This window comes from Falco peregrinus, chromosome 1, assembly GCF_023634155.1.
Source record: "Falco peregrinus isolate bFalPer1 chromosome 1, bFalPer1.pri, whole genome shotgun sequence".
In the NCBI taxonomy this organism is placed as follows: domain Eukaryota; kingdom Metazoa; phylum Chordata; class Aves; order Falconiformes; family Falconidae; genus Falco; species Falco peregrinus.
Window position 1 is genome coordinate 64,819,945 of NC_073721.1, and position 13,809 is coordinate 64,833,753.

General features: G+C 42.3%; 1 protein-coding gene across 21 annotated transcripts in view; it reads right to left on the bottom strand.

The window, feature by feature from the left end:
* Positions 1-13,809, bottom strand: part of NRXN3 (neurexin 3) — a 1,021,997-nt gene that overhangs the window by 738,387 nt on the left and 269,801 nt on the right. For 13 of the 21 annotated variants that reach the window (XM_055812570.1, XM_055812560.1, XM_055812519.1 and 10 more), the window contains exons 6-7: positions 11,292-11,315; positions 9,378-9,539 (exon numbers count right to left, since the gene is read on the bottom strand). In XM_055812570.1, the coding sequence (XP_055668545.1) occupies positions 9,378-9,539; positions 11,292-11,315 (186 nt within the window). The remainder of the gene's footprint in view (positions 1-9,377; positions 9,540-11,291; positions 11,316-13,809) is intronic. The other 8 variants (XM_055812565.1, XM_055812553.1, XM_055812545.1 and 5 more) reach the window with 1 other exon arrangement.

Here is a 13,809-nt window from a genome sequence, read left to right on the forward strand (position 1 = left end):
GCTATATGAATTTCATTACAGAAAAAACGTTAGGAGCCTAGTGATTGTCTCAGTACACAGATGATAAAATAATATTTCCTCCACCTCCTGTACCAAAGTCAGCTGAAACTTCAGCTCCTGTCTTTGGATCTCCCCCATTTTACTAATTGAAAAGTAATTCTAGCACTTCACTAAAGACTAATTTCGTGAGGCAATTTCAAATTGTTTTCCTGTTTAACAGGAATACTTTCTATGGATATATAGGCAGGTCATGAATAAGCTTTTTATGGACCTGTCATGAGTACTTTACTCTTCATCTTTCTGTGTGGTCAGAAACATTTGATGGAAGCCATCGATCATTAACAGAGGTTAGTTCATGTTATTTTGCAATAAACCCGCATCCAATATCATTGCACCAGCAAAATTCTTGCTATGGATGCAAATAAGCCAAGCTGACAAAGTTCTTTTCCATGTCATGCATGAGGCTAGGCAATAATGCCAGCAAAAAAACCCTTTCTCCTGCAAGGTAAGCTTGGGCTAAGCTATGTAAGGAAAAGAGGCTTTGAGTAACTCCCTAGCTAAAGCAAAGCTGCGGCACTGGCAGCACACTAATACACACCTGACAAGACTACTGGTTTTAGTTCCTGTTGGCCAGGCCGTTAATCCTTACTAAAAATGTGAGAACATGAGAAACTGAAATATTACCCTCTGGAATGTGCCGAGTGACTTGTGCTTCATTAAAGAGTCTCTCCAAACCCAACAGAAGTCTATGTTTTAACTGGATCCAGAACTAGATCATTTCCCATCCTGGTCAGACATGGAAGAATTCTCCTAAAATACATTGCATTTATGATGCAATTCCTAAAATCTTGGATTGAAATCCAACAAAACAGGACAAAGCAGAGAAGCATCCTCAGACCTTGCTCACTTTCAAAAACAACCTGCAACACCAACCGCTTGTTCAGGACTGAACGGTCCCCAGCCCCAACCTCAGCTACTTAGATTGCTTGGGAGTAGGGTCTGTTCTGGATTTTTCCTTCATTTCCTCACCTGAGCTGACACTTAAGAGAAAGTAGGGGGGCATTTCATACCCCTTAGCAACAGTTCAGCTGGCAGGTTAAAATACACTTTTGGCGTAATATATATATACCCTGTGCAATATTCTGCAGTTCGTTTTTCACACGCATCCCCTTGTCAGCTTGACAGAAACGTAGAAAGAAATCAAGGATAGAGAAGGAAGAAATTTTTAAATATTACTGGTAAAGAAGAAAATTCCCCAGAGAAACAAGGGTGCAGTAATTCCAGGAACATCTAGCATCCTAATATCCTCCAGTAGGAATGTCAGTCAGCCGTGACACTTACACTGCACTGAAGACCTAGGCTCTCTTGCCAGGAGGAAGGGCAGCAAATAGAGTGATAAGTAGGATGTCCCTCTTCTATCTGTTACTCAACCAGTGCCAGGCTGTATGATGCTGACCGAGTCACATCACAGCTCAGTGTGCACACACAGTGCCTCAGTTGCAGCATTTGAAGGAAGAGAACAATGACATTTACACCCTTTAGCATTGCTATTTTAGGCCAGCAGTTTGAAAGAAGCCAACATTTCTGAGGCTGCTTTGAAAAAGCCACCTACTGAACTCTTCAGACAAAGGGTCCTATGAGCTAACATTATTCATCTTTATGAATTAGACTTTTAGTACATGTATTTACTGCATATAGGGTCACAAGGCACCAAACTGTACCACTGGACTTTCTGTGTGAGATCCCTGTCATTCACAGGAATCACAATTTAGAAAAAAACCCAAACACATTAGGCACTACACAATTACACCCCAAACCCAAAGATATTAATCTGTTACATCAAACTGACTGGGACATTCTCATCTGAGCACCTCTTGGGAGCTCTCAGTCTAGGATATGCTACTTTCTTGGTTTTTCAGAAGTGGGGAAAGTGAAGGGAACTCACCCAAAGGCTACTAAATAGGAACAAGCTCAGAGACTACAGGGACAGTATGGACGTAGACTTTCTGTGTTGGAAGGACTGCCCCACCTATGCTCACACACATGTTCCTCTTTTCTCTCGTCCTGGCTAAATCATTCCCTAAAAAAGCCACTAGCAAAATCAAGTGAATCAAGTGCCTCCTCCATAAAGGCTGACATTCATCACTGCTAAATGTTAGTATTAGGACCATGAACCACAGCAGACTGACTTTACTTATGCCTGGTTTGACATAAGCGGCATTACAGATTTTCTCTCAGACTTGTAAGGTAAATTCCACTCTAGTAGTTATTTCTGAGAAAAGAGGCTGGCATGATCCAATCTTTTACAGTTATAGGACAGTGCGCACATGTAAATGTATAGGCAAGCCAAAGAAGGGAGGCACAACGTCACTCCTGGCAGCATAGCAAAGGCCCTTCAGGGCAACAGAAGTTCCTCTAGCAAGATAAAAGAGCTTGTTTAATAATCATCCTCCTCAAAATGTTGCTTCTTTTTCAGTGCTGTCAAAAAGCCCAGAGACAGATGGGCAAGGTGCTTCAGCTTTCGGATGCTTAGTTCAGAGAGACTTTTGCTCACCTTGACTTCATGTCATGTCCCACACTCATAACAGAAAGTACAAGGCATTCTTCACTGTGTACCACAAAGTCTTTCAGGATTCCATGTGCTGGCATTCAACATGCGTTGGCAGCCAGCAGGCAGCCTGGGAAATGTTCTATTGCCCAACCATAGATCCCTTCTGACTCTGAGCTAATATAGAAATATCAAATACAAACCAGCCAAGGAACTAAACTTACAAGCATTACTTAATGAGAAAACACTATAATCTTCCCCTCCCCATCTATTGGTCTGTTCAGGATTCTCTCAGCATCTTCCCTTGTCTCATATTGCTTTCAGTTTCCAAGTGCCTCCATTCCCACCCACAAATTAAATCTTTTTATAAATCTTTTTTTTTTCTTATTACCTTCATGAATTTCAACAGGAAGCCACTCAAAATGTTGCCCAATGTCCCTCCCCTGCTGTGTCTCCCAAGCCACTGTGTTGTTACGTTTCTACAAGAGCACGAAGGCCTTGTGCTGGGTGCTCTGCAGATGCACAGAGAAGATGCACATCCTTGACTCTCAATACACACAGCCTAGAGCTGCAGCAGGAGGTTGATCCACCAAAACAGCAGGAATGCAATTGGAAATCTAAAGAGTGAGGGGCCGCCAAAAACTTTACAGGTCTCTGGGATCTAGAAGTTTAAGAATCAGTCACCATCATCAGGGCTATTTGGGAGGTTTTGGCAGGAAATAGTAATGGGAGACCAAGATTAAGAACAAGACATATTTTGAGGAATGGAATCATATTCAGCCTTTGGCCCTGATTTTCCTGCTTCTAGACAGTACCACTAGCCCCCCCCCCTTCCTTTTTCAAATATTAAATTCACTAAGTAATACAGATAGGAAACAGACTGGTCCAAACACAAGCTGCAGTGTTGAACCAACATGTAGAGGCAATGAGTGCCATTCCCGTGGTAACTTCCTCCACCGTGCATCACTGAAACTCCCTGCACTGTTGATTCCTGACTCTCCTCTTATGCATCCCTAGGGTTCTGTTAAATCACTGCCCTGGAACGGGATCTTGCACACCCAAAAGCTTTTGGGCTATCTGATCTGCCTGTTAGGAAGGGGATCTTAAAACTGCAACTTCCTTCGTCTGCTCTCTTCGTACTCAAGCTGTTTTTCACTGCCTCCATGCTTTAGACCTTCTTCTATCTGCACCTTCAGCCTCTTCCCCAGTGTGACACTCCAACCAGAAGAACTCATCCCCAAACATCATCATTACACACGCAAATAGGCCTGAAAATAACCTGGCTTGCAGATAGCATCTGAGATGTACACAGAGCAACTGGGCACACTCATGAACCATTTGGAAACCTGGCTCCTAGCAGTTAAATTGCAGACAGAAATGATCTAAGCTTTCACAGCTTTCTCCCATCACGGCCAGATGGTGCCTGACCCCTGCAATAATTTCTGCCATATTCCGCCCATATGCAAACCTCACTGCCTCCATCAAGCTGTTAGTACCAATCAACGTTTCTCATAACTGAGATTTTAATAAAGCATTGATAGAAGAATGTGAAGTTTTCATAAATTCTCTCATGCACATCCATTCTCTAGGGACCACCTCAGGCTCTTCTAAAGCACCCTCCATCTGCACCAGCTGAGTACTGCTCCAAGTAAATCGAATCTGAATGGCTGCCTCCCTGACAGAGCCTAGGAAATATTCTCCCTTCCCTAGTGATAAAAGATTGAAATCCAGTTTTCCCTCTTTGCCGACACAGCTATATTTCCCAGCTAGCCACTCTCCATCTCCATCCCCGATTACTGGAACCTCCTCCCTAAGACTCTCCAGTACATGCAGAACCTAGCTGTTTGTCATTACCTGTCTTGTCCTACATCCTTCTGGCCATACAGCTGTCTCTAAAAACGATTAACAGACCCTTTACCCCTTCTGCCTCCAGGCAGTGCTTCTCCATGTTTATCCATTCACTGACTTTCAAAACACTCTCACTCCTTCCCTGACACAGAAATAACATTTCTGCTCACTGGCCTCAGATGTGCTTCTGTGCCTCTCTCTTATCCCATATCTGATTTTCTCCACAACAGGATATACACCAGTTTCCCCACAGAGTTCCTCTAAAACAATTTATCTTCAGACTAAAAGTCCTTAAATTTTACGCAGAATCAATGCAATGTCTATGCCTGATATCTGTGTACTGTCCTATTTGCATATTCTGCCTTTTAAAGTTTTCAGAGGAAAAGTTACTTCTTTTTTCCAGTCTTGCTCCCTCATTCAGCGTCAGGTATACTGCAACAGTGCCAGGATGGCTGTGGAGAAATGTAAAAAAACAGCACTACCAGACATCGGGACATCTTTAATTCTGATGAAAACGGAGAGAAGAAAACCAACCTGAACTACACATTCAGCACTTGGATTTATGATTTAGATATATTACTGCTAGCAACTTAGCGGAATCTCTTCAGTCGGAACCAGAAGCCACAAGGAAGAGGCAGGAGCATCTATTCTGTGGTAAAGGGAGGAAACATTAGCTCAGACAACTCAAGGAAAACATGGTTGCCTTCACCAGGGCTTATTTAGATACTGCAGCTGAAACAACAAGGTCTTAAAAAGATGAGTTTGGTACAATGAGTTTGTCATGATGAGTTTGGTACAATGCTCTGGGTGATGCTCTGTTTGTGTAGAGAAAGGAATGTACTCTGAATAATAAGAAAAGTACTCTGAGTAAGAAAAGTTTCCACTGACATGTTAAAGTAAAGGTATGTACCACTGACAATGTTAAAGGAATGTACTCTGAATAATTAGAAAAGATAAGGTGGGCACCTGAAGGAGATAAGGAGACCATGAGTCAGGAAACCGTGAACAAAGAAAACTGAAAGATTTACTCCACCTAGATCCCACCTATTATGAATAGAATGATTAGGTGTCAAAATCAAATGAATATGTATGTAAAAATGTAGTAACATCTCAAGAAAACTGTATAAATTACCTGACTTTTCACTGAAAACTTAGGAGCTAGTTTGTCGGGTGCAAATTGGCTAGCTCCCCAACGTTGCACGAAATAAATACCTTTGCTGCTTAAAAGACAAAATTCGTCTCTGAGCAGTTACTCTGTGCCGTTTTGGCATCACAGCAGAGGAGCCCTGAGATCCTTAGTTCCTTGCCAGGAACACACTCCTACGCACTCTACCAGTTCCTCCTGGCAAGGCTTAGACTCTGGCCACATGAAGTGCCTACCCTGCCAGAGCTGCCCCTCCTCCTGCCACCAACCCCAGCTGCAAAGGGCCAGAGCGTCCTTAGGCAGCCTGCCCCACTGCACTTCAGCACCTGCGTGCAATCTCGGAGGAAGTGGGAAGGCAATGCTCCACTCAAGAAGCCCTCTTAGCTCCCACGTGAGCAGTTTGGTTGCTGTACTGTGAGGCTGATGCAGTCCAGATGAAATAAGAAAAAGATTACAGAGGGAAGGCTGAAAGTGTCACCCCAAAGCCTGCATCAATCCCTTTGCCTTCCTCAAAAAGTGAGACATCCCCAGGGGAAGTCATCAACTCTGCTTTTAACACCTTCAAGAGATCAGGCCAGGGCTTGGCAGGCTGCTCTTCACTGCTGCAAACGGCAGTACAATCCACTCAGGATGTGCTATGTCTCTTGTAACAGGCGATTACATATCTAGGACTTCAGTAGGAAAAAAGAGCATTGCTCTACTAGAAAGCATAATCTGAAAGGAGCAACACTTGCTATTACAGTTTATCTACCACTTTGTCTAACTTAGCTTAGAATATTTTCCTTAAAAGCTCAAGCTTCTCCAGTACTGGCTGATGAGAGACTTAGCATCTTTCTTGGCCACAAATAATAATAATAATTAAAAAAAAAAAAAATCAAACATAACCTATAGGGAATGATTTATGAAATACACTGCCATGCTGTACAAAGAGACAAGTTCCCTGTAGCGGAACCAGAAACATTCTCGGCAAACAAGCACTGCACCAATGCAGTTCTGCCTCTTCAAGGATCAAAGCTGGCTGCCCCAGGGCTCCAGTCTGATCCCCACAGGTATTCCAGCCTTCTCCAGCCAGCACAGGTTTCTTTCATACCCTGCTGCACTGCACTGCATAGATATACCCTGGCATTTCAGAAGTAAACATAAAGAAAACACTTAAAAGAACCACCCCCTAATTCCAAGTGGATCTCAAGTTGATCCTGCTACCTTTGCCATCAGTGGTTTTACCCCTAGCAATGGAAAAAAGGGGAAACCAACCCCTGGGAGGAATTTCACAGGGCAAATCATTTTCTGCTCAACTCATCCAAAGTTTCACTTAATGAAAGCACTGTCTGCTTTGATGTCTTCGACCAACTCACTGCGTGTGCAATGAGGAGCCTTCTCAGCCTGCACAGGCTATCTGTTCTGATACCTTGCTCGGTGCAGGTATCGGTGCTACAGTAGCACTGCTGGGTTCGCTCAGGATTCCGGCAGTCGTTTAGGGCTGCTTTCCTCATTAATCGCAGTTCTCCATCACCTCCACTTGTCAAAACCAGAACTGAGGAAAAGCACAGTGGGAACCTTTCTTCACTCCCTAGTGATACCCGCACTCATCCTGCAGCCTAAGGGGTCTGGAGGAATGACAGAATGGAAATGCAAAGTGCTAATTAGCTTTCCTTTTAAAATATTACGTTTCTCCATTCATTCCATTTACGGGTGCCTCCCCTGACAACCCCGCACTACACTTATGTTCAGTGAACACTGGGGGCCATCCTCAGGGGCCAGCAAGGTACATTTGGGGCACATTTTCACCACACCTGAAAGTGCTACTGGACTGCTACCAAGAGCAGGTTGCTGTCAAGCAGACTATAGCTCAAACCCACAAGAACCAGCCTGCCTTTAAGTCGAGACAGCTGCTCATACACATCTCCTGTCACTGCCTAGTCAAGTGAAGATTACAAAGCACGCTGAGATTATCTGTTTTCTTCCTCTTCCTCTCGTTCTTAAGTGGTTGCTTGTTTTTTTCTTCCTATAAAGCATTATAAGCCTGGGATGGCTATGTAAGCGGCTCTTAGTACATTGTGCAAACTAATAGAATACAAATGATTATATAAATAATAAAGCTGCTGAAGATTTTCTTGTCACCGCTTTCTCTGCTCCATTGGCTTGACTTAAAGCACACATAAAAATGGCCTCTGCTAAGTGTTATGTTCATAGCATCCATAAATAAAATTAAGATCCTGATTTAAAGAGACACTAAGAAGCTGTATCTCCTCTTGATTTCAATCAAACTGGGATGCTCAGTGCCTATGAAAATCAGGCCCGAGGCTCTATAAACGAAAACAGAAGGATTTGATCTCTGTACGACAGTTTGTTTTCAGCAGGGTTGTTTCATTTCCTATGCACGATGCTCACATGCTTTTTTCCAGCATATGTGCATCCCCTTAACTAATCCAGAGGTCAGGCAGGAAAGCAGCTCCAGACTCTGACAGCCATTGCTCACATTAAAGAAGTGGCACATAACATACAACCCTTGACATCACGAGTCGAGCATCAGTAGGATGGTAACTTGTCAGGCAGTTATAGTCACGGAACAACATCTAGCTCAGCATCGCTGTTTCCATGACTCCTGTATGAAAACTCAGCTCTGCCTTCCCTCTGATATTAAATGTTTATACAAAGAGAATATTATGACAACTCTCTGGGCTGCAAATAAAATTAGACCCACCCAGCCACACCCTGTGATAAACAGTATGAGTACAGAATCACAAAATCAGGGGAGAAAACTCTTGCAAGAAACTCCTCTTATTCCGGGCTAGCTAAGAAGCTGACTTACAGAAAATTTAAGCTTGTTTTTCAGTAAGCTTTCTGTAACACACTTTGGAGATGTCAATACCAGCACCAACATTAATTAAAGTGATCATCACAAATTCTATTTGAAGAGATAGGAAAGAATTCAAAAGCTGACTACAGGGCATAACACCCAAATAACAAACTGCACCGACATTTCGGCTTTGGGCTGAGGCTTCATCTTTTGGTTTGTTCTATTTTTTTTTTTATTTTTTTTTTAACTACCCTCACCCCAAGGAAAATAATTCTGGTTCCTGCTGCTAGCCAGGCAGTCCAATCTCTATTACCCATGTGTGGATTTTCTCAAAGTTGTGGATTAACTATGTGACAAAGACAGCCAGCCAGTGTGAGACAACGCGGGTTTGGAAGCCAGCTAGCTGTTCCTGACCATCGCAGCAACTCTGCTGCACGGACTTCCCACCACAGTACACGTCAAGCCTACACACCACATTATCGCTGCACCTCCATTAGATCTTACGCTGCATTCTCCTTACATAATTTACATACATCTTTTATGCTACCTTCGACTTTAATTTTTCAGGTTTATTCTGACTCTATCTTCCTGGAAAATTGACGACAGTGTATTTCCAGGTGAAACACGGGACCTTAAAAAAACCTCTAAATAAGCTTCTGGTTATGATTTTTTTCACCCAAAAATGCTGCTTAGTAATCAAAGGCCATTTATCTTTTTTTTAATGCCTCTGTGCCTAGATGACTGTAATGCTTTCTTCTGAATGGTTAACAGCTTACAGAAGGCACCTCTCCCACTACCATGGATATTTTTTCTGTAATCCAAGCACTCGAAGTCTGATTCTGACCATAAGCTCATGAGTTTTGCAGCTGATGCCTTCTGTCCAGCTGAATGACAAGTTTATTCTTACAAAGCTATTGCAGTATCAGCGTAAAATTCAGCATCAGGGAAAGACATGGAGTGTGTAATGAAAGGCAGGGAAGAGTGAGGACTTGGAGAAACCAAAAGCACAGAAACAAGAATTAATTTGAAACAGTTACCTCTTTGAGGCAGCCCATGAAGTTGTTGCTTACTGGAGAACCAGGTAAATCGGCAGTACTGGGGCTCCCTCCCACATAAAAGAAGTCATCTGAGCCCAGCATGGTGTAGTCCTCCTGCGTGTAGCCCGTGGTGGTAAGGATGCCATCCACAGAGATTGTCACCTGTTCAAGGGACACAATGGACAAAGAAAATCCCAGCAATGACCTTACAATCCTGAACGGGATGAGTTACCTCCCCTATAATTTTATGTCAGTTTTATTAAGGATTTTGTTGAGATTTGGTATGTATTTTTTAGTTCAGCCAAGCTCCATTTTCTGGTCTGCTTCACCCACAACGGAAATGCTCCAGCATCTGCTTCTCCCCTTTCTGGTGCATCAGCACTGTCAGGGTGACCTGGCAGTCTACCCATCAAGATGCTTTCCATCTATTCAGGCCAGAAAATGGAACTGTCCTTGAAGATTTCTCATATTAGCTGATTTTATGATTAATTAGTATTTATTTTCATGATTACAGTTAGTTATGGTTGTTAGTAAAAAAAAAAAAACCACTAATGAAGACGAGGTTGGTATTTTTTATTTTTATATGCTTCTTTTGCTCACAGCACACTGACGATCATGCATTCGGGGAGGGGGAATAGGGATCTCACTTTCAATACATTATGGATGTGCATGCCATGTACCTAGAGAGACACACACCCACCACCCCAAAAATAAAAAATTTAAAAAACCAAACTAACTCAAAAATAAAATATAAATAGGAAATAAATCAAAATAAAATAAATCAAAATAAATCAACCACAAACCAATAAGTGTGAGGGAAGCAGAGATGAGAAAGAAAGAAAACACAAAGCGTGCACATACTGCATTTTGACTTGTCATGCCAATATAACTGGAGCCCAGAAAGATTACAGGAAAACAAGAGAGAAAAGAGAGAGGGGGAGAAGGAGAGAGAGGGAAAAAAAACTATTTCACGCTTGCATGCAATCAAAAATAAAAATACCAAACAAACCCCATAATAATAAAAAAACTCAAAACCAAACAGAAATGTCCCCAAAACCTCTAACCCCAAACACATGAAGGGTGATGGGGGACGGAAGGAGAGGGAGGGAGAGGAGCAAATGAATTTTATGTGTTTTGTTTAGATGTTGTTAGTGGTTTAAAGGGAAGATGGAGGAAAATAGATCGAGGCCAGGAGGAGACGGGCGAGTCACCAGACGTGGACATGCCATGCAGAGTGTGTACTGAAACAAACAACCGGCTGAGCTCCTGTCGGCCATGGCAGGTAGAGGTCAGAGAGAAAGTGAGAGAGAGAGAGGGATGGGGAGGAGAGAAAGAGGAGGGAGGGAAGTGGGGGAAAATCAGGAGAAAGAGGACAACTCTGGCCAGTTTGCCTGTAACAGCCATTGCCACAACAAAAGGATGAGAGAAAAAGAGAGCCTTCACCACCACGGACTAGAGGCCCTGCAATGGTTCTGATCTAGAAACCTTCAGAGTAAAAAACAAAAACCAAAAGGGGAGGTGGGGTTAAAAAAAAAAAAAAGCCAAAGCAAAAGAGAGAAAGCTAAACTCAAAAGTGAGGAACAAAAAAACCCAACAATTTATCGCTGGAATGGAGTGGAGAAGAAGAACTAAAGAGGGAGGTGAAGAAACCAATGAAATATCCAAACCCCATTTCCAGAACAGTTGTGTTAGTTGCTTTTGTTGTTCATTTTTCCATTAAAAAAGAAGAAAAGGGAAAAAAAAGGGGGGGGGGAGGGAGTTTTCAATGAAATTAAAATAAAATTAAAGGAAGAAGTAAGTATAAAGGAGGGGGGGAAAAGAGGGGGTAGGGGAAGGAAAAGGCAGGTAACACACGGCAAACCCAAAAAAAGAGACAATAAGAATGATATCTACCAGACAATGTAGTTTGTTTACCATAGCGTGTCCAATGCCTGAGTGCTTTGCGGAAAAGGGGGAAGAAAGGAAATTAAAAAATCGTGAACAGAACGATTGTTAATTAAAATAACTAAAAGCAAAGATGAGTCGTTAGGGTGTTAGTACATTAGTTGGTTAGTAAAAATGACACATTGCATGAATGGTCTAGTGTTAGTCTTTCAAAAAAAGGCATGGGGCACCTAAGACACACAAAGTGAGAAAGAGGACAATATGACCAGGACTCTATGGGGAACCATGCCATCTAGGCTATAAAGAAGGGTTCTGTCTAGTCTTCCCACCCTGGTATTTATTAACTTTAACCCTCATATACATTATCCAGGACTGAAGCAAAGTTAAAACAGTGCAATACTTACTCTTTGAGTGCCCACCAAGGTGCTTGCCTCAAACAAGAACCTTACCCTCAAAGATGTACGCACACAGTACACTGCTCGCCCCTTCAGCACAGACCCAGCCATGACTCCCTTCTTCCACCCACCCCACCCCCAATTCCTGCTCCTCTTCCAAGCCTCACTATCCTTAGGTCCTGCAGAGTACCACAAGCAGTCCAATATTCCCTTTGGCTGGAGGATACAGATGAAGATGAGTTCAAGACTCTGAGTCTTCCTTCCAAGTTTCCCCATCTGCAGGTTTCTTTACAGCAGGTGAGGTTTTGACTTTTGGGAAAAGCACACAAAAATGCCATGCTTGGCTGCTTGCCTGTAGCTCACTTGTGTCATCTGAGAGTATAGAAATTGAGCCTCTCCTACTGTAGGAAGAAATGTGTCGAGGAATTGTGTAGGAAGAATCGTGCCACTTGTGTCAAGGCTGAAGACAGGTTAACAAGATTTAGTGTCTCTCCTGTTACACTGCATCTATGTTATGGAGGAGCTAGGAGAATTCACGAGGCAGTTGACTTAGGTGGGTTTAGCAGAACTTTGCAGATGCTTTGTTAATCCCTCCCAAGGCACCCAGATGCCAACTCTTTGAACCTACACATTGTTTCTTGTTTGCTTTTTAGCAGCTGGGGACCTTGAGATCTTTACAGCACATTTTACACAGTGACTGGCTTCAGTGTTAATAGGGAAGTGCATCCCGTGGAGGCTCCAAGTCCTTGTTTCACTGTGATTGAAGCTGGCAAGAACTATCCTAAATTACACAAGCTAGCTCTGCGCTGCCTCATGTAAAAACTATCTGTTTGCAAATTTCAGAGTCGTGCATTGACTAAGGAAGTAACTTTGTGAAACCTTCATGGCATTGAACATAATGTCCCAAGTCTATTTTACTTGTCTATGAGAATGAAATAATAATATTCTTTACCGGGGTATAACAAGCACGAACTCCTGAATTATTCATCAAGGAAGTCTCACTCGCAGTGATATGTTGTGCTAGTAAATCCATTTCTACAAAGAAGGGAGCTGAACTATGGGACAGGGGGGAAGAGCATGCTGAAAATGGGACGGAGTGGCAGTGGCAGACCTGAAGACAGACACAGAAAGCCTGACCTTCTCCTCTCCTCCTCCTCCCACCAGACCAGACTGCCCCAAACGCGCTCTCAAAGCCCTGGTAAAATACAGCCATGATCCTGTTTCTAAGTAAAGGTTTCTCACAAGGCAGAAAAGGGCTTAGTTTTAACTGAAACAATAAGATAAATAAACAAGGAGATTTGCTTTGACATTAACGATCACTACTCAAGGGAATCTGTGGGTTCACTTGGTTTGTCTCTAAGAAGATTAACTGCTGTGATAGTCATTTGATCTAAAAAAAAAAAAAAAAAAAAAAAAAAAAAAAAGCAGCACTTAGTACTCTCCTAGCTTAGCTACAAAACATTTAACAGTTCCAAAAAGTACTGGGCAAAACTCCAGCTATTTAAAGTTCTGCTCTAATTCTAGGAACAGCCAAAAAATTATGCAAATCCTCCTCCCCCTTCTCCTAACCCCAAAAGGAGCAAAGAAAAAGACTAGATGGCATCCTGAAGCTGCTGCTAGCCCATTTACCTGGCATTCTTTTAGCTTTGGATTGTATTCTTGGAATTTCTAATTAACTTTTTTAAAGTTCATTTTAAAGAGAAATACATTTATCTCCAGTGCAATAGTGTTTTGACCAATTACAAGGAGGCTACTGATTTCCCTGTAAAGCATCGATATTCAGAGGCAGTATTTTTTGTTGGGTTTTTTGTTTGGTTTTGGGAAACACCAGGAAGCATGAGCACAACCGGAAACAAGACTTCCAAGTGACCTGCGTTATGCTGTGACTTTACAGGTGAATTGATGTCAGGCAAGATGCAGAGTAGATAATTTATTACATACAAAATTATTTAGGATATACAAAATTACATTGGATGCAATAAAGGACAAAATGTATAATTTTAAAAGAATTATAAATAATCTTCATCCTTTATAACATCTATGTGAAGGTATCAGAGGACTTCACAGGTTCATGGTGTCTCTGATAAATGGTTAAGTACTTTACAGACTGAGAAACTGTTTCTCATGTACACACAGAGAACACCAGAGACATA